Here is a 23571-nt window from a genome sequence, read left to right as displayed (position 1 = left end):
CTGTAGCTCAGTAATTATAAATGTGAGTGCTTGTGGTTGCTGTCATGGCTAAAGTGGAAGACACTGGCAATCTGAGACATTTTCTCTAGTAAGATGTCATATTACTGCAGGGAGAGAGGAGACCAAGAACTGAGAGTTATAGAGCCAACTCAGAGTTGCCTCTATAAATAGCAAAGTTGGTACATGCTGAAGTAATCCTTCCCCTTTATGTAGCCTCAGGAAGGTCCCTGCTGAAGCACTTGGCTATTTCTGGCACCGCACTTTAAGAAAGTCGGGAAGAAACCAGCAAAAGCAATCGGCAGCCTCCAATTTTGGACATTTGGACAAATGTGTGGACGTTTTATGGGCATTTTAAAGATATTTTATAGGGGTGGTCCATAGGCTAAGGGAACAATATTTGTGTATTATATCAAAGGATGGGAAGGGTGGTGGTTGTTAATGAGGATGTATTGGATAGTTTGGGACCTGAGCATGACGTAAATGATATGGAATAAGGGGTTAAGAATGTGCTGGTTTTGGCTGGGATAGAGTTAATTTTCTTCATAGTTAGCTAGTATGGGGCTATGTTTTGGATTTGTGCTGAAAAGAGTGTTGATAACACAGGGATGTTTTTGTTATTGCTGAGCAGTGCTCACACAGTGTCAAGGCCTTTTCTGCTTCTCACCCCACCCCACCAGCGAGTAGGCTGGGGGTGCACAAGAAGTTGGGAGGGGACACAGCTGGGACAGCTGACCCCAACTGACCAAAGGGATATCCCATACCATATGACATCATGATCAGCATATAAAGCTGGGGGAAGAAGAAGGAAGGGGGGAACATTCAGAGTGATGGCTTTGTCTTCCCAAGTAACCATTACGCGTGATAGAGCCCTGCTTTCCTGGAGATGGCTGAGCACCTGCCTGCCGATGGGAAGTGGTGAATGAATTCCTTGTTCTGCTTTGCTTGTGTGTGCGGCTTTTGCTTTACCTATCAAACTGTCTTTATCTCACCCACGTGTTTTCTCACTTTTACTCTTTCAATTCTCATCCTCCATCCCACAATGGGGGGAGTGAGTGAGCAGCTCTGTGGGGCTTAGTTGCCAGCTGGGGTTAAACCACAACAGAGGCACAGTCCCCCAGGAGAGCCTGAGGAAGCCTGCCTGCTCATTGTGAGAGAGCACTGATGGAAGCATGCTTGTGGTGTTCCTTTACATTGACTGAGAATAAGACAAGAAGAAATGGACTTAAGGAGAAGTTGGAAAGATTAATGCCAGAAAATAAAAAACTTTGAGGATCAATAAGTATTTGACAGATTGTCTAGGAAAGTTTATTAAGATGATAGTAGACAGATACCTGTTGTGTGGTGTAGGGACAACTGATTCTTCATGTGTTGTTTTATCACAATCCACAGAAACCCCAGTTCTACTCAGTTTTGTAGAACCTCTTGTTCCCCAAGGAGGTCTTCTCTGAAGTAACCTGTGAATAAAAAAGGCATTTGACATACAGTATTAGTCTTGTACTACTCAGGGCTCATTCAGATATAATGACTGTGGGGGAAAAGGGATGACATGATCACATCAGGCATGATATGCCTGTGTAATGAAAGTCCCACTTCTCCTTGGCTGGTAATGATAGCTATTTGTCCTTCTTCCTCTCTTGTCATTTTTTTTACCAGTTGCACCCAGAAGATTCATTACTGAGATTACTGTGTAAGAACATAGGATGAGACAGTCCTTGTCCCAACTGAGTATGATCAACAGGAAAAAAAAAGCTGTCTAATGAGGATGATGCTCTACATTAGCCATGTAGGAGTGTTCTGCTCATGAGGAATGTTTTGAAATCTTGGAGAAAATCAGTATGGTATGGCAATAGATAAAGAAGGTGTATATTCAAACATGCAAAAAAGACAACATTTACTTCTGAATCATGGGAAACCATTTAGTGCTCAGGTAACATTCAGAGGAAGGGCTACAGGACATGCTATATTCATCAGAAAGGCATTATCAGAAATGCTACTCTGAAAAACCAAGTGGGTCAATGTATAGTCAGTCCCAGTTCAGGCTTCAGGATATAGCTATATTCCCTTCTGCCTGCAGACAAAATTACACATTTCTGCTATGTTTGATATAGCCATATCCTCTTCTTCTTACACAAGATATTAATCATTGCTGATGTGTTTGAGACCCTCCTGTAATGTGGAAATGAGTGTGCAATGAGTGACTGCTACAAAGGTAGCCAAATGTGAGAGGACGATTGAAAAGTACCACAAAAGACAGCAAGAAGCCAGTCCTGCTTGGGGGCATCACCACTATACACAGCAGGTACAAAAAGCTCTTTTCTATACGTACCCCAGTGACATACCAATATAGACATGACTTTAGTGAGAGCTCTGTATATGGGTCCCCATTAAAGGCAATATATCTATGGTGTTTAGAGTTTTCTGTGACACTGAAAAAAAAAATCAATGAAATAATGACAAATTCTAGTCAGTACCTGTGCAAAGATTTTTAAAAAATATCCAGTAGTGTGGAAAGAACAGCAGCCAAATACAATGCTGAAGAAAACAGCACAAAGCTGCTGTTAGAGAAATTGCATGGCCCATGCTAGCAGCAAAGCTGTTAACTGCCTATCAAAAGGTCTGTGGTCTCCAGGACTCCAGCAGCAATGGATTAGCATCTGGCAGCCTGGTTCACATCCAGCAGGAGAATCAGTGATGGGGGGAGAGTAAAGGCAACATCATTTATTCTCCCTGTTTATTCAGTGGAGGTGTTGTAAATATATGGGGAATCTAGAATACATTGCTAATAAAATACCTTTGCTCCTGCAGAAAGCACAGTGTGGAGAAAGTAGCTGCTGTGTTGTTTAATCTGTGCCATAGAAATAAACTGATAACTTTTAAAGAGAGCATTTTTTTTTCAAAATTACAATAAATTTTTAAGATTTTTTTCCTTAGTGCCAGAAAGGGTTACTCTTGCTGAAATATCATCCCCATCCTAACTGCTTATGCCTCAGGTGTTGTCTGACAAGTAACTTGTTCTCTTTGATTCTTGGCCAAGATGCTGACACAGCAACTGGTTTGTTTCCTGTGGAAGAGGAAGAATAGTACAGAGGAATGGCTTTCAGATGTGCCAAAAAGCAAAAGGATTTGGGGACATGATGAAGCCGTAGTCCAGCAGTCAGGCATGTAAGAGCCCATGGGGACCCTGGAACAGGATGCTTTGAATTCAGGGGTCAGACTGTGCCTTGCAAGCAGAGCCTTTGTTGCTGCAGGGAGCGATGGAGGGGGAGAGTGCAAGTGAAGAGAGATTGCAAGTGAAGCCCCCAGAGCAGTGGGGTTTAGTAGACTGTGTTCCTCTCATGCCTCTGGGGAACATGTGCCAAGGTGGCATTTCTAAAATTAAAGGTGGTGTTATGTGATCTTCAACACCATGTACACAGTGCATCCACAGTACCTCTTCATTCCACAGTGAGGTAAATTTGGCCTCATATTTTGAAGAACTCAATACACTGCAGTGTTTCAAAATTAAACTTTCAGTGTCCTCAGGCCAAGCACCTCCCATTGCACTACTGCCTTCCCAGGTGCCTCCTTTCCAGATTTTCTTGGTGAAGGATGTGACAGTGGTAACAGGCAGAAATAAGATGTGGTGGTCTAAGACGCAGAGGTACAAGACCTCTTGTTCTGTCCTGTTATCATCCTGGGGTTTTCAAGTCACCTGTCTGATTTCAGATAGCCTATGCATATTATCCAGAGTTAAAAGCCATTCTTCTGCCCAGAAGTAAACTAATTGAAAAGCTGGATCATTAATGTAGGATAAAAAGTGAGCTGATTCACCAGAAAAGAGATTTGTTAACATATGCCACTTTAACAAGATAAAATCCAAGTTTATTTGCAATATCTCCCGGCACAGAAAAAATCAGCAAACACTAAAACGTAGGAAATATTCTAATCTTAATGGTAGAATTAGGATGTTCATAAGCAAGATAGAAGCAGGGAGAATATAATAGCTTTTATTTTCTTTCTAGAGGATTGAACATCGTATAAGTCCTGAGTGAGAAAAGTGGGATGTCTCTGTAAATCTCTCCTCGCTAGACTGTTTGAAACAAGCAGTTTTAGGTTGCTGTGGGTGCCAGCTTAGGAAAAAAATAGGGTTGAGGGAGAAAGAAAGGAAAGAAAGGAAGAAAGGAAGAAAGGAAGAAAGGAAGAAAGAGAAAGAAAGAGAGAAAGAGAGAAAGAGAGAAAGAGAGAAAGAAAGAGAGAAAGAGAGAAAGAAAGAAAGAAAAAGAAAGAAAGAAAGAGAAAGAAAGAAAGAAAGAAAGAAAGAAAGAAAGAAAGAAAGAAAGAAAGAAAGAAAGAAAGAAAGAAAGAAAGAAAGAAAGAAAGAAAGAAAGAAAGAAAGAAAGAAAGAAAGAAAGAAAGAAAGAAAAAGAGTGAGTGGTGGCACAGGTCAGGACTGAGCTGTGCTGCCAGTTGTATTAATTAGACTTGCTTGCACACTCTTGCATTGTAATCAGTATTATTCAGCTCTAATTTATTTTCCATTAACCTTTGCAAAACACCCACATGTTTGGATACAGGGAAATGTATCTGGGGCATTACTACATGGATAGAAAGAACAATTTGCTCACAGTCAAAAAGCAGCTTAAGAAAAGGCACCATAGCTAATCAGCAGCCTATTTATCAGCTATGAGGAGCTGTCAAATGCAAAAGGCATGAAAATATTTATGGTCATTTGTATCTGCACTTACCAGGAAATAAAGCTATTGGACTTGTTCATGCAAGGCAGAGAGAACCTTCCAGGTCACAATTAGTAAGTGGCTTAGTGTTCAATGCCTGACTCAATGGCTGAAGGATTGATCTGAACCTAAAACATCAGGTGCTGAGTCTTGCCCATGTCCCTAAACCACCCCTTCTGCAGTGCTGTGGCATCTACCTTACCCTCAAATTAGTTTCCCCCCAGACCATTTTTTCCACTTCATTCAGAGTATTAATACAACATAATTTTTGCAACATGTTATTAGATACATTATTGTATTGTAGAAAGCAAAATTGCACCAATTCAAACACGGACTTGGGGAAGCTAAAGCTCATGATCAAAACTGCCAAGCGCAGGCGCAAAGTTACTTCTCATTGTTTTGCTGTCCATCCACAACCCCACACAAGTAATATCATAACCTCTGGGAACTGTTGGGACATAGGGAGTTCAATATTAATGGACAGGTATAGTGATCTATGCAAATTATATTCACTAGTCCTGTGTCCAGTTGAAAACCATCTTTCAGATGATCTAACATACTCAAAACCATTGCTGAGGCAAGTATTTTACACCCACTTTTGGAATGCAGTACTTTACTGCTCTAGCTGGGATTTCACACCTAGCAAATAAGGATTTTCTGTCCCTTGCCTGTGGCTGATATCATGGCAATCTTATGACAATTTTGAATGATAATTAATAGTAACTAATATATAAAAAATAATAATAAATAATTAATACAACATAATAACTTCCAGAATATATACTGGGCCATATTTTCCAGCAGGAAATTGCTGTCATTGCTGCTTATCTGTCTTGATGCTGTGTTTTCTTACAACACATTAATTACTTACATCTACAGTAAGAAAGCAGCTTCTTAAGCCTGTACGCTGTAGGTATTTTTCAATTCCCTCTAATAAGCTCTCACTGGCATTTCACATTACAAATCCATTTTTATCACGAGGTGCATCTATGGTGCCAAATCACTTAGCTCCAATACTTGCTTCTGGATCCTAGTCCCAGACCATCTGCACTGCACATATGCCCACGTGCACGTTCACTCCCAGTGAACACGGGTACAAAACCACCAGTTCCCTGTGTGATAAAACCGGGCTTTGGCCCGGGAGAAGGGCCGGCCCAGGAGCTGCGCCTTGCAAGTTGTAGGAGCTGCGTCTCTCTCCCTCTGCCCAACAGAGACAGCGTGTTATAAACAGCTTCTGTGATCTCCAGAGCAATCCTTTAATTACTCTGGGAAAGGTGTTTTCACACATTGTGAATGCTGGTTCCTATCAGCTCCTTTCCAGCTTCCTGGGAAATGTCACCTGGGCAGCCCAGCCCCAGGGCAAGCCCTTAGCTTTTAAGTCTCCATCCTCCTTCTACAGGCAGAATGACCCCACACACATTCCTTGTTTCTTCCATAGCTGGGATCTTGCATTTTTTCACACACATATTTAAACACAACACACAACTCTTTCCACTTCTATTCATCACACATTTCTGTTCACCTAGGTACACAGATGCTCTCCACTCAGCCACTCAGTCACCCATGCTCAAGTTACAAGCACTACCCCACTGCATCAGAAATGACAGTCTGGATAAAACCAGTTGTTATCTTGTGTCATTACGGTAGGCTGGTGCCTACAAAGGACTGTTCACAAAAATGCCACAGGGCTCTTGGAAGGGCTCTCCGTGTCAATGGCTGCACTGAATTGTAACTGCCACTCCTCCAGGACAGTCAGTACAATTTACAGGGGCTAAAGAACCACGTATGCACAGCCAAGAATTTATTATTGGTCTAATAAAAGTTCTAACAGTCTGATAAAGTAATTACTATCAGTCCAGTTATACGGCAATATACTAATACTGATAGTCCAAATTGTACAGTTATTACAGCCCATTCCCAGGAAGGATACCCGCTGCTCAGCACCCACCCCACTGTCCCTCTGCATCCTAGGGTCAACAGCACCAGTCTTCTCCAAGGAGGAATGGGGGAGCCTGGGAGGAATATGATGTTAATGTTCTTAGTTTTCTACCTCATCTCCAGGAGGAGTATGACTGATGCTGGAGGGCTTCTTCCTCCTCACTGTGGGTCTGTCTGGAGTAATTTCTGTATGTTTTCTAACACAGTCTGCTTACTTGCTCTTTCCTCATTGGTTTGCAATTCCATGTTTTGTCTGAATTTGCTATATATAGCATATTTTACTTATGTCAGAGGCTCATTGTTCTCTTTGTTATCCCTAAAACAGGTTTAACCCAATACAGAGGGTTGTTCTCCTTTACTGACTAATAACTGACCATGTGTGATTTGTGCTTAGAGTCCTAGGACCTTTAGTGTCAGTCTGTACTTGCACCTTGAAGGCCTCTACTGTCACCCTGTGCTTGCACTTTCACGGACTCCTGTTATAACCCTCTGTTTTTCCTTCAATCACCATAAAGCTGTAGTTTTCTGATAACCTAATCAATGTTTTATTAGCACAACCTAGTTGTACACAAATCCTTGCTTTAGAGCCAACTCTGTCACTTCACAACAAGAACAACCCACCAGAAGGACACACCTTCAGACACGTACAGACACAGACACAATACTCTGTATCTACTAGTTTTGGTAATATCACTGGTAAGTTGTCAATTTATTAACACACCCAGTGCACTTAAGGACAAACAGTCTAGATGATGACTTCAAAAACTTCCACCGTAATCACACTTCCATAGTCATAAATCAGCGGCCTTCTAGGTTTCAGAGCACTGTCCTCTGCCATGGGCTTCTGTCAGCTGCCTGCACCAACTGTTGGAGAAGCTCCCCCCTAAAGAAGAATTTGGTATCCAACCCTGGTCATCTCAGGTGGTCCTGGCACATCTTAGTCCTACCAGGAACACTGCTATCCTGGGTCACAAATCTTTTTGGAATTACAGAGAAACTGGCAAGAATATAGTCCTGGTGACTCCCGGCAGCTTATGTCTCTCAAGCCCATATGCTGGCTTCCCTAGGATGGACGGCTGCTCTCCTTGTCAGAATTGATGTCTCCAGCTCTTTTGGGGAGACTTTGTCCAAGAGTAGGAGTCAGGTTTTGGACAGACCATAGATAACATCAAAGTTTCTTTGACATGAACGTAAGCAATAAATACAGCACTGGCAGAAGCACTTGCCAGTTGCAATGGCAAGTGTAATGGCAGCAGTGGTGGGCAGCATGTTATTGCAGTAAGGGGATGTCAGCATGGGGAGTGCACAAACTATTTTTGAGGAGTCTGCTGGAGGGGTCACTTGCCATACATGAGACAGGAAAGTGCCATACACAGCACACCAGAAAAGGCCAAGGGGAGAGCTGGTGGAAAGCCTGCTGGATACGGACCAAGCCAAGCTCCATGGCTATGCAGTGTGGATGCAGCTAGCCTGCCCTAGGAGGGACTAACCTTGACATTTTGAAGATAAGCTACAACAGGACCAATGCCTTCAGAAGTATAGCTGCCAGATGCCCATAGATGAATTTGGATCTGGACAGAATTTGCTCTGAGTAAGAACTTGCTCCTCATATGAAAGGCGAAGTTTTTAATTTATCTCCACTCTTATAAATTTGTAAAGTCTGCGTTACTTTTAATTATATACCTAGGAAAATCAATAAATTAATCCTTCCAGAACTGACTATGTGTTACCCCTTTTTGATCAAAATGACTAACACAATTCACATAATTTGATTTAGAAGGACATTTTGATGACAGATCCAGATATCTGATGTAGTCCTGTTTATTTATAGAGAGTATACAAAGTCAGGTTGCCCTGGCCATGGCAGGATGCAAGCAATGGAAGATAATTTCTCTGATGTCTCCAATCTCTTCTGTGACAAACATTTGCTGCAAAGTTTTGTCTCATTTCTTTCTCCTGGCCATGTCAGCACTGCTACTCTGACTCAATAAGGAGTTAAGCACGTTTCATGACAGAAGCAAGTGATCCACACTCACAGTCTCTATGTCCTCCTTGGAAGATCCTGCAGTGATTCAAAATTTGCCTTTTTCATACATCAGAGAACCTTCCACTGGTGGTTTAAGCATGTGAATCACATTGCAAAGCAATGAGAAGTTACCCTGCGGATGGTCAGTCATCCTGTCTCAGGTGGGAGGTCGGTCATTCAGAACCAAGGAGTGGTAACTTCTCAAATGCATTTGATTACTTGAGGTTACCCACTTAGATTAATGGAGAAGTCTTTTCTACTGTGTCAAGCACATTGCATCTTGGAAGTTCACTGTCATAGGTATTAATAACTGAGGGCTTTTATTTCGGATTTTGAGGCAGCTGGATGGCTGCTCTCTAAGAGGAGGTACTGCTGGTTCATATTCACCACACTTATCATCACCTTATGGACCTCTCCAGTGGTAAATTAATGATCTTTTTTTATTAGCTCAGGATATCCTGATTTATGTCTGCTCAGTTCTTTGAACTGTTTCTCTTAAAATTCAAATGGTGTTTATCCTACATACTTTAACAGGCAGTGCTATTGAATTCTTAGATATATTTCTGTCCTCTCAAAAACCTGTTGGAGATTTACTTGAGCAAACCCAGGTGACCACGTTTTTGACATAAGTAGTACAACAAATAAATATATCTTGACACTGCTCTCAGACTGCCTGTCAGATGCTTAGAAAAGTAATAGCACCTTCCATGCCTGCTGGGTATTTGGGATGTCTTTGAGGTCAAAAGAAATAATTATTTCCTTCTTCACATGACAGACAAGTTCAAGCTTTGCTTAGCCACACCAGTGCAATTTAGTATAGGTTCTACTCTATTATTTTCTTCCATATACGTAAAATAGCAGTTTGAAACTCGGTGGGGATAGGTCTACATGACATCTTCCTTCCTGCATTGACTGACTACTTTGGTTGCACCTACCAAAGGTAAGTTTTGATTCAAGTGACACTGATTTTCACTTCTACTAAGACCATTGCATACCATGCTTTCTACTTCCTTAGCATAAAGGCTTTAAAATGAGTGTGTGTTGCACATTCTCTTAAATCTCTTTGTATTGCCAACATGGCATAAGGTGACGTAACTGTTGGGGAAAATCAGTGGATTTGTATTTTTTCCAAGGTTTTTGTTTATACAGTTTTATACAATATAAAAATAAATTACTTTTGTGAGCACAAGTGAAAACAACCTCTTTCTTTATTCATTCAACATGTATTATTCTCCTGCTGTTCTTCCACAATAACCCATAATCCAGAGAAACCATGTTGCTTTACTGTGAATTAGTATGAAAGTAGAAAGCTCTGGTAATGCAGGTTTGATTTTCTTCCTTTTTTATTGCTTTCAAATTCAGAAACAGTTAAAACCAACACTAGAACTAACAGCTAGAGGTCCTGAATTCAAAGCAGCTTTAGATTCTTCCAAATTGGTAAATATTTGAGAATTCTTTCCTGGCATTCAACAGTTTCACTCACACAGTTCACATAGAGCTCAAACAAAAGCTTAGCTGAATTATTCTCTTTACTCCCAGGAGTGTGGAAACCTTGTATTTGCTAGTGGCTGAAGAAAAGACACAATGCAATTGGCAGAGGTGCAAAAACATGTATAGCTTGACAAAACAAGCACAGAGAGGAGAATGGAATGAGGGAAACATATGAGTTATGGAATTATGGAAACACGAGTCTATTGGATTAAATCCTGATACTAGTTATATCAGTGTAAATCAATGAATACATTAAAAATTATGATATGATAACAGAATCTGTTCTTTGTCTTCTATTAAAAATGTTAGTATCTGGTTTTAGTATAAATTACTACAAAACACTTGCTTAAACACCTTCACCTGAGTTTTGCAAAGGAAGTTGAATTAATTTGGTGCAAAATATAATGAAGCATGTGTTAGTATAATGCAAGTACAAAGAGGAGAATAGAAACAAACCACTATCTTTTCTGTTATTACTGATTTGAATTTATTTTCAGTCTCTATGCGCAGGAGCAAATAACTGCTCTTCAATGGTAAAGAATGAAGTTCCTAGCTACTTATTTTCAGTTCTTACTCTATGCTAGCTCTTATGACATTTGGTGCACAAAGAAGAGATGGTAAAATTGGAGTCATGAATCCAAGAGCCAGACTGAAAAATCCTAGATACATTACTCCAATTGCATTTCCAGCAGAAATTGAGTTGGGTGAGTTAAACTGATTTTGGTCTTGTCTATCCATTTTGCTCTACTGACATTCTGGAAAAGTCCCGGAAGCTGCATTACAGTACTTTGGGTATGGAATTTCCCTTCTCTTTCTGACCTCTGTGAACAGTGCTGCCATCCCTGGATGCCTCTGCTCCCCTTTTTAGAGATTTGGACTGCTTGGCTGACCTAGTCCCTTAAGTGCTGTCAGTATCTTTAGGTCTGTATCAGCTACCAGCCATGATCAGTCTCTCCATCTAGATGCTCAGTAGACCTATGGCCTCCACTACTATGCTGAAATTGCTTTGCTTATCTTCACTTTTCACCATGAAAGTCATTGGTCCTACAGCATGGTACCACTCCAAAGTTGGACCACGCACAGAATCTCATCCCAAATGCAACCATTAAAAGCAATCTTCCAGGAGAATGTGTACTTCTAGCATATCATGATCCAAACTGAACCTCTCAGATGGTCCTTAAACTGCCTGAAAGTTTGAGTAAGGGATCATCAGTGCATGGAGTGACCACTGGTGGCATGGGGTGACTCATCATGGTCATTTGTGCCCAGGTGGCCCAGCACAGGTATAAATGCAATTTATAGCAGTGCAGGACTAAGATTAAGGCCCTGAGGCAGACTTGCAAGACAGTTAAACCCAATAATGACCACTTAATCATTGGTAAGTCATTGTCCTCTGCTACTATGAACTGTGTTCTGTTGTGGGACAGGGGCATCTCACCAATGTACCTGAGCATCTCCATGAAAGGAGACATGGGCTTGTCTGTCATTCAAGGGCACTTTGGGTCCCCTGAGGACAAAGACAATCATGATGATTAGGCTGCTGTTGGCAAAGAAGGCCAGAGAAGTTTCCCATGATCCCTAATTGTCTCTTTGTCTCACAGAAGCTCTCTAGGATCCAGGAGATGATGAGTGTGTTTCACTTTCCCTTTGTAAGAGGTAATGCTTTATGGATACCTTTTAGCCATGTTCCCAATTTGGAAACCAAGACCACAGGCCTTCACAAACCAGTGCTGCGAGAAGGGAGGGTTAGGATTCCTGTGTCACAGATACACGTAAATGCTACCTCGCATCTCAGGGTTCTCTTTTCTTATTGCTTGTATGCCACTTTTTTGCTTTGTTTTGCTATCTGGATGCTTCATAAGATCCTTTGCAATTACTCAGAGCTGAGCTTTATAAGTTCCATCCCCATCCAGCAAGTAAACTCTCACCCAGCCTCCTGTCTGCTCCGTTCAGAGAAGCAAAGAGCCTGCTGGCCTTTCTCCTCTGCTTCTCATCCCACTGCCTTGGAGAAGCCCATCCCTCTGTCCCTTCCCACTTGCCTCCTGCCCTTCATTCTCTATTTGAAGCTTTACTTTTTGGCTTTTGGCTTCCTCTTTCCCCTTCAAGTTGAACACATCCAGTTACATGGCAGAAAGTCAAAGAAAGAAAATGAAGGCACAACACAGAACCAGTATACTTTGTTAAAAAAATCATGTAAAAATACAGAACAGAGTGGTGGTTAGCCCTTTCTCTGACTCCCCTTCTCTCAAATCATCTGTCAGTCACAACTGATGATACCTGTGAACTACCCAAACTCTGCTATGCCAGGTGGGAAGACAAATTTGAATGGTAACCAGATGTAAGCAAGAAAATGTATTTTTGTGCTTAGAATCAATTCCTTGCTAATGAATAATTTTTTTCTGCTTGTGACATACTGAGATGACCACTGACACATCCTAAAGCCTTTCCTTTCTCATTCATTATTGGTTTCGTCTAGTTTTATTTTTTTGTCTAACAATATTTCACATTTCATTTTTCTGCCATAATTTGTATTTGAGATGCTTTCACACTCACACAGTTGGCTCCATAATCTTTCTGACTACAAATTCCTGGATGGAAAGGCTTCATTTCCAGACATTGACTGGTGATATAATGGTTGATCATGAGCAAGGATGAAAAGACACGGAAGGAGACTGAGAAAATGAGGTTTATATAATTTGTAAGTCTTAACAGTGGTCAGCACTATCTCCCATGATGTGGTATAACTGGTCCCATATGCATATTTCGCAAACCCTAGTTTAAAACAGTAATGCTGACACAAGTCCTGGAGTGCAGCAGATTTTATTAACCTGAGAAATGAGTTGTTATGTGGTTACAGTTACCCTAAGATCTAAACTGTGACTCATTTTTGTATTCTGCATTGATCTCAGACAGAACTGTACATCTCAGCTGAAAACATATTCAGTATCCATTTTGTAATAGCTTGGGAGCACCTGTGAAGAAGCTTACAAAAAGCAGATGCATTTATTATTTCTGAGTATTAAAACCAGAAGATTCAAATAATTTTACTGTTATCATAAACAGTGACAAAAAAATTGACAGAAAACAACTTGCTGTTCCATTTGTAAAGATGATGAATACAGTGGTCATGATAATTTCTACTTAATTCTTACACATTAACAATAACTTTACTCCATGGAATTAAAAAAAATGCTATAAAAGGTAAATATGAAATTGTGAAGCAATGAAAAACAAAAATTTGTGCTTCCTATCTGAACTTCTGTCCTTCACAGTTTAGCAAATAGTGAATCTGCCACTCCAGAAATGCCACTGGGAGGAGGTGTTGGGAGGATGTACTTACAGACAGATCTGTTTTTTGTACAAGTTACTCTGTTACATAGGTCCTCAGTACCTGGGAAGTCCCTGCAGCACAGGATTGTTATGATGGGAAGACAGTATGCATTAGCTGGGTATGGGATGGGTGTAATTACCAACACCCTGAAACAGTGCTGTGGATGTTCCTTACTCTCCTTTAACATGTTGATTAGTACCTTTGGAATCACCTTGTAGTAGTTAGCACCTGAGCTTCCAAATCTATTGTTTTCTTGTATCCCTTCATATTTCAATAAATATCTTGAACTACCAACTTAAAAAGCAGCATTTGAAATGTGTGTGAAGTCAAACCCGCTTTGCTAATTGCACTTTGTATTGATAGGGGCAGTTCAGCTCAAGTTAGTGCATCAGTGTTTTGGAGAGAGCGAAGAACAAAGCTACACCATACCCCATTAAGTCAGCGTGTTTTGCTGTCAGCATCACCTACACCTTGCCTGTCCACTCTAACAGAGTGCTTCGTTGATATCTGTCTTTTCCATTGGAAATGACTCATGCCCTGTAGCACAGATTTCCTTTCCCCCAGCCTTTGTGACATTGTCCAAAGCAAGTACTGCCCCAGCCCCAGAAACAACGAGAGAAGAGGGGCTCTGTCAGGAAAAACACCTGCCATTGCTGCTACTCTTACTGTCACCCAAGAAGACAGGTTGCAGATTTACCAGGAGTGAAGGCGGCTGCTAAAAGTCCACAAGGAATGAAACTTCCTTGATCATTCTTAGGAAAGTTTACTCTTCACAAGCATATTTCCTGTTTAGTTTACATTGTGCTTAATATCAGAGGCTAGGTGAGGTAACCTGTTGGGAAAGGAATACCATTAGCATAATCACTGTTTTATTAAAGCAACGCTATGAAGGCACAGTGTGGTCATTTACAGACAAATGAAAGATGAGATCCTTCTAGCATAAAGGAAGTCAACATCTTCTTGTGCGTGGGTGCTACAACCCACACAGCCATAATATTTTGAAGGACTAAAGTCTAAATAGGTCATACTGTGTTCAGGGAAGAAGATGACATGGGTTCCAAGTACCCAGTAATGCAGGTAGTACATGGCAATGCACAAACCTTCTGGCTTTCTCAATCTGCTTCCTTCTCCAGATTTCATTGCTGTTGGGGGCTGGGGGGTGTGTGTGTGTTACAGTTTAAAGGCTTTATGGAAAAAAATGTATTATAAAGAAAGGTTTAAGCTGACACAGCTGCATGAGATTGGAGAAGTGCTCAGAAGGCATTAACTCATCAAAGACTGGATTTTCTAAACAACTAGGAAATTACTGTAACACATCTATGTGTTCTTACGAAGCCTCTCTCACAAGTTCGTGTGTTCAATTAAATGGTAGTTTTAACTTAGGAAACACATTGTGTTTATAAACTGAAATGTTTTCCATGACTACTACTGTAAAATAATCAGAATAAATTATATCAATAATGTTGTTTTGTCTAGGGTTTTTTTCATTTCCAAAATGCATTTGAACAAAAGACAAGAATTACACTTTTCAATTTTAAGTCTCACAACAGGATTTATTGGTGCCATCTACTGGCTATTTAGTCCTTTTAAATTTCACCAAATTATGAATAATGTGTTTTAAATGCAGAATAACAGGAACATTATGAACCTTATAACTGAATCAGCCAACATTGAACTATGTAACTGGCAAATCTGTAATATCTAAATTACATTAAGTCAAACTTTAGTACAATGTTCCAACAGTGTAATTCAGTTATGAAGCTTTTAGATGTGTCAACAGGAGAAAGCTTGAGCCAACGTACAAGTGCTCATGTGCAGACTCCAAGCACTAAAGCCACACACACACACACATACCCCCTGTGTCTCAGAGGGAGGCTCCTTCCTGACAACTGCTGACCATTTTAGATCCTTCCTCCCTAGTGCATCAGCACCTGGGGCGCTAATGTGTTACCACAGCAGGTAAACATGGTCACATTGCTGTTTGCCTTTCCTGGAGGGATGTCCCCACAAAAATTTGAAGGAGAAAGGGGTGCTTCAGTTCACAGCCCAGGTGAGCTGTCAACATTTCTGCCAAGGATGGGTTTAAGCTTGTCGGATGGCACGTGGGCAGACAATCTGTTCCACCACATCCATTGCACAGGCAGTAGGAGCCAGCAGAGCTTGGAAGGGAGCTGCTGTCAGCCACTGCTGAAACCCCCTCTGCTACATTTATCAAAAGACATCTGAAGATGACCCAGGATTTAAACAAGGCTCTAAATCACTTAAACTCTTTGTAGTAAAAATTGTTAAACTATAATGGTTTGAAGTGGTGCCAGAGAAAGGTCAGCAAATTAATATTACATTAACTGAAATGTTAACAATATCTCCAGTGCCAGGTGAGAAAAGGACTTACAAATCTGAGTAGCTGCATCCCTAATCAGCAATATATTTGAGCACATGCTTCAAATAATGATACTTAAAGGTGCTTTGCTAGATACCAGTGAGAGTGCTCACATTGCTCACTCTGGTTAGTCAAGACCTTTATAGAGCCAGAAACAAATATATTTAGATCATGGCTCTGTGAACCAACCTCTGGAATAACTTGCTTAGCAACTAGGTAGTGAGCAAAGAAAATATATTAATAAGGTGACTGAAGAAAGGGCTTATCCTTCCTTTTCTCTGCCTTTTCCCATCATCTAACAAAAACATGAGAATCTTTAAGGAAGTCAAACAATGTTATTTAGCCATATCTGTTTTTCAGAGACTTAATTTATGCATGAAAATGCATTCCGCTGGATGGAACTACTTTATATAATGCCATATTTATACAGAATGATACTAGCAGAGCTTACAGCTAAGGCTGCTAAACTCCTCACAATACCCTATTTTCAGGTGCTTGTTACTTTGACAAATTTCTGTGCTTTGGCTGAAACTTCCACACCTTGAATTTTTGTCTGGTTGTTTCAGCAAAATTTCTTATTAAGCTTTCATGAAAATCATGTAAGACATGCTTGCTTTCCTTTATTAAAATTATAACAGAATCTTGTCTGAGAATTTTTTGACCCTACTTACTGGGAGGCAGAGACTTTTCAGTTGGTATAGATGGGCCTAGATAGTTCTGCTTGTGTTTCCACGAAAATGCCTATAGGCTTAGTCAATGAAACTAGAAAGAGAATTCAGTAGGCATCTGCTGGAGTGTGACTCTGCACTGAACATGTCCTGTCCCTGCAAGGTTTTGGTGTATCCGAGGAACTGATGGTGTTCCTGGAATGGAGAGCAACTCAGCAGCTTCATGGGAGGGCTGAGCAAGAACTTCCCTAGACTGGCTTCTGCAGACGCAGGGTGGGGAGACTCTCTCTTGCATGCTCCTGGTGCTCTCACTGCCAGACCCACACGGTGTGCGGCCTCTCAGACCTCATGAAAAGAAAAATGTAATATTTCTAGGATGGGAAGGAACTACTGAGAGAGACTAGGACAGAAGCCAGCTGGAGGATGAGAACTGAAGCAGTAACAAAGGATAATGTAGGTGAGTGTTTTCATACAGTAGAACACATGAACTTCCACAACCTGCAAACAGCATTTCATTTAACATCACATGTGAAACCTGCCGGGAAAATGTCAGTCAGCTCCTGATTCAGTTGCTTGTTCGTATAGCAAGTTTAATTCCAGCTGTCAAGTTACTCAATTTGCTCAAATGGCAGAGCTATGTAGATCCGTGGCAGGTAGGTATAATCCTCCTCATGATTCATACAGGTGCTAAAATGGTTTCACACAAGGGAATTTGGGGGGTTTCGTGTTTCTGTGGGGTGACATAGGAAACAATACACAAAAGATCTGCATGAAGAGAGACTTTTTAGATGCCTGTGGTCCTTTGAACAACCACGTGCAGCTTCACACTCTCCACCATCCATGGAGAGATTCTTTGCCTGAATGTGGCTGACTGCACGGACTACCTTGGGGCACACTAGCAGAAAGGCAGCACTGCTTGAACGTTGTCAAACCATTTGTAAACCTGGTTTGCATGTCTCGGCATCTGGCGTTTCCTGTTCCAGTCCTGGGGCACAGAGCGAGTTGCATGGCTGAACAGCAGTCTGATGAGACCTTGAATGGCTCCATGCAGAGAAATTTGGCCACCCCTGCCTAGTAACCTTCAGCATTTCTATAGTTAGGTCTCATTAGCTCAGGCCTGTGTTTGTGAACACAGCTAAAGGCTACTGGGCATGTGCTTGTCTGGTGTGTGTGGTTTCAGCCAGCAGCCGACATGGGAGCAGCAGCAGGACAGTTCACACATCCCTGAGCTGGGTCTCTGGAAGACAGGAGTAGCCTGAGCACCAGAGCCACTGCAGTGCTCTTCGTTCGTCTGAACACTCATTTCCCTTTTGTTCTCACCTCAGCATCCCTTTTCTTTGCAAATACCTGAAATCACTTCCCTTTCCTTCATTAAATTCAGTCATTCCACATGGACTTCTAGTATCAACCTCCTCCTCTGCCTCAGCCTCATCTAACGACCGTCCGCACCCCTCACCCCACGAGGGCCGTGGGGCCGGCAGAGCCCTCGCACCTCGGGCAGCCGTGCGGTGGGCAGCGGCCCAGGCGTCTGCTCGGAAACAAGCCTGGGACTCGCGATCGCTTCCACGGGCGGGACAAGTTCCTTTCCCGACGCTTGGAAGCCTGTAAATCGTCTTAATATTTATATAGCGCACTGCGGAGTCAATACCGAGCGTCTGTATGAAAACCTCAGTGCCAGGCGCTGGCTGGAAGGATTTTGGTGCCGTTCGCTTCCGTGCGCTCGGCCCCGGGGACTTCCTCACCTGAGGCTCCGCTCCACCCCAGGTGCGCTGCGGCGCGGACAGGCCCACGCGTCTCGGGACCCCGCGGTGGCGGTGGCCGGCTAGGCCGCGGCTGCCGGTGGCACCCGACGGCCCGAAGGGGAGGCCCCGCCGTGCCGGTAGCCGACCCCGGCCCGCACCCAGGGGCGGGCGGGGCGGGAAGGTGCGGGTCGCCCCGCCCCCGCCCGCCAAGTATCGCGCGAGCGCCGCCCCCCCCTCCCGCCCCCCGCCGCCGGACGCCACATCCTGTCGGTGGCGCGGGGCGGCCGCGGCCATCGCAGCCGCGGCGGGGAGGGGGCCGCTGCCGGGCCGGCTCGGGTGAGTGCGGCGGCCGGGCGAGGCCCGGGGCCTGTCCCGGGGAGCGGCGGCTCCTCCGCGGGGCAGCTGCCGAGGTGGGGGGGAAGCGCCCGCCGGGAGGCGGGTCCCGGTGAGGGGGCGGCGGGGGCGCGGCTCGGGCGTGGCGGGGATGCGGCGCCGAGGCCGCGCCCGGCGAGCCCCGGCTCCTGGGCCGACTTCTCGGCCGGCTCCCCGCCCGGCCCCGCGGGCGCCGCTTCCCAGGGCGGGGCTGGGAACCGAGCGCCGACAGTGGGGCGTCGGGAGCAGCGGTGGCTCCGGGGCCCGGGCGGGAGCGGTGGCCGAACGCACCGCTGCCCGTGGGCGAGGCGGCGCTGCCCGGGACGGGGCGGCAGCGGGAGCGCGGGCTGCGCCGTGCCGCGGCCCCCGCGGGGTATGTGGGGGCCGGGGGGAGCCGCGGGGAGGGGGGTGCGGGGGGTGCGCGGCCGCCCCGGCGGGAGCCGCCCTCTCCCCTGCAGGTTCGCGAGGAGGCCGGGTTCGGCCCTGCGACGGGTGGTCGCGGCCGGTGGTTTCTGCTGGTAACGACTCTGCCTTGTCTTTTCCCGCTTCTGCAGCGTACAGGCTCGAGCAGGAAGGGATTTAGTAAAATCGCGTTCAGCCACGATGGGGAGATACCGAAGGCAGCGGTGAGGAGCCGGATCGTCTGCCTTACTGCCCGTGCCTTGCGCTGGAAGCAGCAGAGGAAGATGTGTGTGTGTACCCCCGCGCGAAGCCGGTCTAACTGCTGAACAGAGCTATGTGCTGAAGTTCAGACCCTGACAAGATGGGAGTACTTGCGTTTTCTGCGGCTTGCAGTTTACTTCTAACTCTGGTGCGAGGGCACAGTTTATTCACATGTGAGCCAATTACTGTTGCCAGGTGTTCAGGAATGCCTTACAATATGACTTTTTTCCCAAACATCATGGGACACTATGATCAGGACACGGCTGCTCTCCAAATGGAGGTACGTTCTCCACCCCCACTGAAGTATATAAATACCAACACTGTGAAACAACCTTTTTTTCATCATTAAGAAATGGTTTGTGATATCTGTTGTACTGAATGACAAGGCAGATAAAGTTTAGTGACTAGGTGTTTCTTTAAATCTTTTTGGAGTACACGAGAGCTGCTTGATTGTATAAGCACTGTGTAAGGGAACTATAGACACCCTTCCTTCCCCGGCCTTGGATCCTGTGTTAGAGTGAAAGAGGAATGGGTGTAACACAGCGATGTGGCTATTTAGAGCTCTTTGGCAGGGCTGATCACACATAGCCCAGGCACCTCACTGATATACAGAGCAGTTCTTGAAGTTCACTGGGGACATAGCTTATGATATCCTGGCCTGCCTGAACTCAGGTAGTGCAAAAGTAATGTTTAGAACTTGCTCTTTGTTCCTCTCTCAGTTCATGTCTGCTAAGGAGAGGTACCTAAACTTATTCTTAGCCCTATTCTCCATTGTGGCCTTTGCATTCTGTTGTCTTCTGACTGGATGCTGAAACTTCTGACTGAAAGAGCAACTCTCTTCTTTTTTTTTTTTTCTTTTTAAAGTGAAAACAAACACTTTTCTTACCTGAACTAACTGTAACTTATGGCTCCCTTGAGAATATGCCACCTTGTGGAAAGGCTTTGCCGATAGCAATAACTACAAAGGGCCAGAGCCTCTCTGGGTGAGAGGCTTGTAAAACAAGTTTTAAACCTGTTTTAATAATGGCTTTTCAGTGGTAAGAGGAGAGGGAACATCTTAACACAGGTCTTGAAAAGCTTACAATCTTGTGCTGTGTAGAGAGTGAAACAGAAGTGAGTTGAAAATGAATAAGTTTCTGGTTTAAAAAAAATATAGGTGCTATTGGAGGTGGCTACTATTATTAAAATCTTATTTACATATTCTTTACTGAGCTTGGAGGAGGAGCTTGGTTCAGTTGCCAAAACATTTTTTTAGCGTTGCTTGGGGTAGTCAGGATTCCCTGTTTGGCCTCTAGCTGCCAGCTTGGAAGGGCTTTGGTCTCGCATCGCATTTGTCAGCCCAGTGTAGATGTATGGGAAACTCTGGTATCAAATGTTAAGATACCTGTATGCAAGCAACTGAATTCAGCTGCAGATCGTGGATAAATTGTGGGCTTTTAAATTGAAAGACAGGCTATAGGCTTCAGTTGTAAACTCTGTGCAGTGCCTTCTCCAGTCATCATTTGTTAGGAATGCTTTCTGCAGCGTCTGCTGCTTTATCTTGTCAGGTATGCTGCTGGTTCTTACTTGGTGTGTCTTAACTACAACTATTGAGCCAGCTTTTGTCAGTATTTGTGCCTTCCAGTCATGCTGCTGTTACAGCAGAGAGACCACAGAGCCATTTTTACTAGTTTGCTATGACTGACTTTTCTGAACTGTCAGTAACTTGTGCCTAGTGCATGCCTTCTGCGTGGAGGGAGTTCCTTCTGGAAAGTGTTCATGGCTTACCTCTTCTCATATAGCTACTTCATAAAAACTGCATGGTAGTGAGAAGCTTTGTTGTTTTCTTGCTTTTTCCATCTTGTCTCCCTTATAAACACCTCTAACTACTGCAGTGGTTGATCGCTACTCAGCCAACTGACTGGGTGGCTGTGTGGAACAACAGTGTCCATTACGATTTGATTTCCCTACCCTGTTTCATTTGCTTCCTAGTGTCCTGTCATTGACACTGTCTGGCCTCTAATTTGGTATACTTCAATACTCTGGTGTTGTGGAGACATTTCTAAACTACCTAATGTGTATGTGTGCTGATCTGCCTGCCTTTATTTGTGATTCAGCAGTGCTGATTGACTGCTTGGTCAAACTGACTTTTCCTGACAGCTGCTTTACTGGTGAAAGGGTAAGGAAATTTCCCTGGGCCTTTTTTCTGAGGAAGACCAGTGGATGCCAATGTCACCTAGACATTTTGATATGATTCTACATGGTATTCAGTAATGGTACCAGTATAGTTTGTCCATGGTTGATTGCAACAGGGAACTTTCTCAGCATTGTCAAAGGGTTCTGCTTTTCAGGGGACTTGGTATTGCAGCAGGGGAGAAGGAGCTATCGACTTCTGGAATATTGTTTAATTTCACTTTGTAGCCATAAAGAGGCAGCAGGTTGGGAGGTGGAGGAGACTTCTGTTGTTTTAAGAGCTTGAATTTTTCTGTAATTGGTAGTCCAAACTTTGTTCATACCAAGGGAAGAATTTTAATAGTATGTTGGTTAAAACTTTGTTCTTTTGATCCTCCGTAGGAATGCTTAAAGGCTTTGGGTTTTGATTCCATCTCGTTCTTCCCCCTCCCCTCCCTACAGCCTGTTCTCAAGACTGGGCATGGTTTGAGGATGTAAGCACTGGGTTTTGAGATTGAGGCTTGTAGTATTTTCCTCACTTCATCTCAACTGACTTGAGTGGGCTGCTTGATCATGCAATCCTGGGGCATATGGTGGAAACTTCTTCAAGAAATCCAAGTATTTTGTGCAGAAAGGGCCTTGATGTTAGTCCTGTTTTCTACTCCTATCCCCTTTGGAAGCTTCTTCCCACTACTTATTTGGAGTGTTTACTCCCAGAAAAAATGAAGATTTGTCAAGGGGGAGAAGTCTCACCTGAAGGTCAGGTTCAGTCTCGAAAACTGGGGTAGCTCTCTCCTATGTCCCATTCTCAAGGCTCTACAAGTGTTCTCTGCTGTGAGGAGTTTTGTCTAGCCAGAAGAGCTGTGCTTTCCATCTGCTGGAGCACAAAGGCTTCTGTACAGTTTCTCTGCTTTCCAGAATGGTGTTAAATTGGCATTTCTGGGATGCTGTCTTCATAGTAATCCTCCAGGAGAGGATGATGTGGAGCCACCGTCTCAGGTGGTGGTTGTCCTCCTGGAAATGAGCTGATCTGTGGTCTTACACTTCTGCCTCATGTATCAACTGTTGTTAATGACGTGCTATAAACAAGAACACTGAACTGATTAGAGCAGGAGAAGAGACTAACTAAATTTTGCGGTCTCTGTTATGGGTGTTCTGGCTAGTGATGACAGTCCCTCTGGGATCTTACTTTCTGGAATAGAAAATTCATAATTTGCAGTTGCTCCCTCCACCCCTCCCTATTTTTTTTTTTTTTTTTTTAATCCTAAGCTTTCCATTTGGCACATTGAGTTTTAGGGTACTTGAGTTTTACCTTATGTTTGGATTAGTTTTGTTTATACAACAAATGGTAATTTTAGGAATGTAAAACCACATGGCTTTGTGGTGTGAAGTTTTGTGTATGTTAGCTAAACAACTGCATGACAGTGGAATCTAATTATTTGCAGATGCTTACCGTATCTGTATCTCAAAACAGTTTAACAGTAACACTGCTCATGTTACTACTGGCTCAGATCGGGAGGCTGGAGATCTGTGGTTTGTCTAGTGAGGAAAATGGATGGACACAGTAGAATAGTTAGTCCATTACAGCTATACTTAAATAGGTGTAACTCCCCCTCGTGGTCATCCACAAAATCAAGTCACTTCTAATTCCAAAGTAATTCCTACTTCAACTATGCTGGAACAGGTTGTCAACATAAGGCATTATTCCAGCAAGGCAAACAATATTACTGTGTCGTAACTTTTTGTTCATATCTCTTAATCTGTTCTACTGCAGTTCTGGAATGTGTCCACCGTAGACAAACCCTTAAGACTTCCTGACCTGGGTAAGATCTACAGGTCTGTAGAAGTACAAAGACAAAAGGCTTGCCAGTGAGTTTTTAAAGCAGACTATACAAAACCCTGGAAAATGTCCCACAGAGAACAATGAAGTACCTCAGAGACTGGAAAAATGATTCAGTAGTGAGTCTTCCGTTCACTTCTGAGTTCATGACCATGTACCAGAATATGTGTGTGTGTCTGGAGAGTTCAGTGCAACTGGCTGCAGCAGTGGGAGAAGTTGCATGAGAACTAAGGTCAGTTTAAACTAACAAAACCAGT

At 43.4% G+C, this 23571-nt stretch overlaps 1 protein-coding gene and 1 long non-coding RNA gene across 3 annotated transcripts in view; one reads left to right on the top strand and one right to left on the bottom strand.

The window, feature by feature from the left end:
* The window catches only part of LOC141919210 (uncharacterized), a 41051-nt gene extending 22607 nt beyond the window's left edge, over positions 1-18444 (bottom strand). The window contains exons 1-2 of the long non-coding RNA XR_012621892.1: positions 18289-18444; positions 1332-1454 (exon numbers count right to left, since the gene is read on the bottom strand). This is a non-coding gene — a long non-coding RNA (uncharacterized LOC141919210). The remainder of the gene's footprint in view (positions 1-1331; positions 1455-18288) is intronic.
* A 110-nt stretch (positions 18445-18554) lies between these two features.
* FZD6 (frizzled class receptor 6) overlaps positions 18555-23571 on the top strand; it is a 33936-nt gene continuing 28919 nt past the window's right edge. Inside the window, exons 1-2 of one of the 2 annotated variants that reach the window (XM_074814291.1) lie at positions 18555-18624; positions 19215-19603. In XM_074814291.1, coding sequence (XP_074670392.1) covers positions 19424-19603 — 180 coding nt within the window. In that variant the 5' untranslated portion in view covers positions 18555-18624; positions 19215-19423. Of the gene's footprint in view, positions 18625-18892; positions 19034-19214; positions 19604-23571 lie in introns of those variants that run through there. The other variant, XM_074814302.1, reaches the window with a different exon arrangement.

This window comes from Strix aluco, chromosome 1 (assembly GCF_031877795.1).
Source record: "Strix aluco isolate bStrAlu1 chromosome 1, bStrAlu1.hap1, whole genome shotgun sequence".
NCBI classification, from domain to species: Eukaryota; Metazoa; Chordata; class Aves; order Strigiformes; family Strigidae; genus Strix; species Strix aluco.
This window is presented reverse-complemented; position numbering and strand designations above follow the sequence as displayed.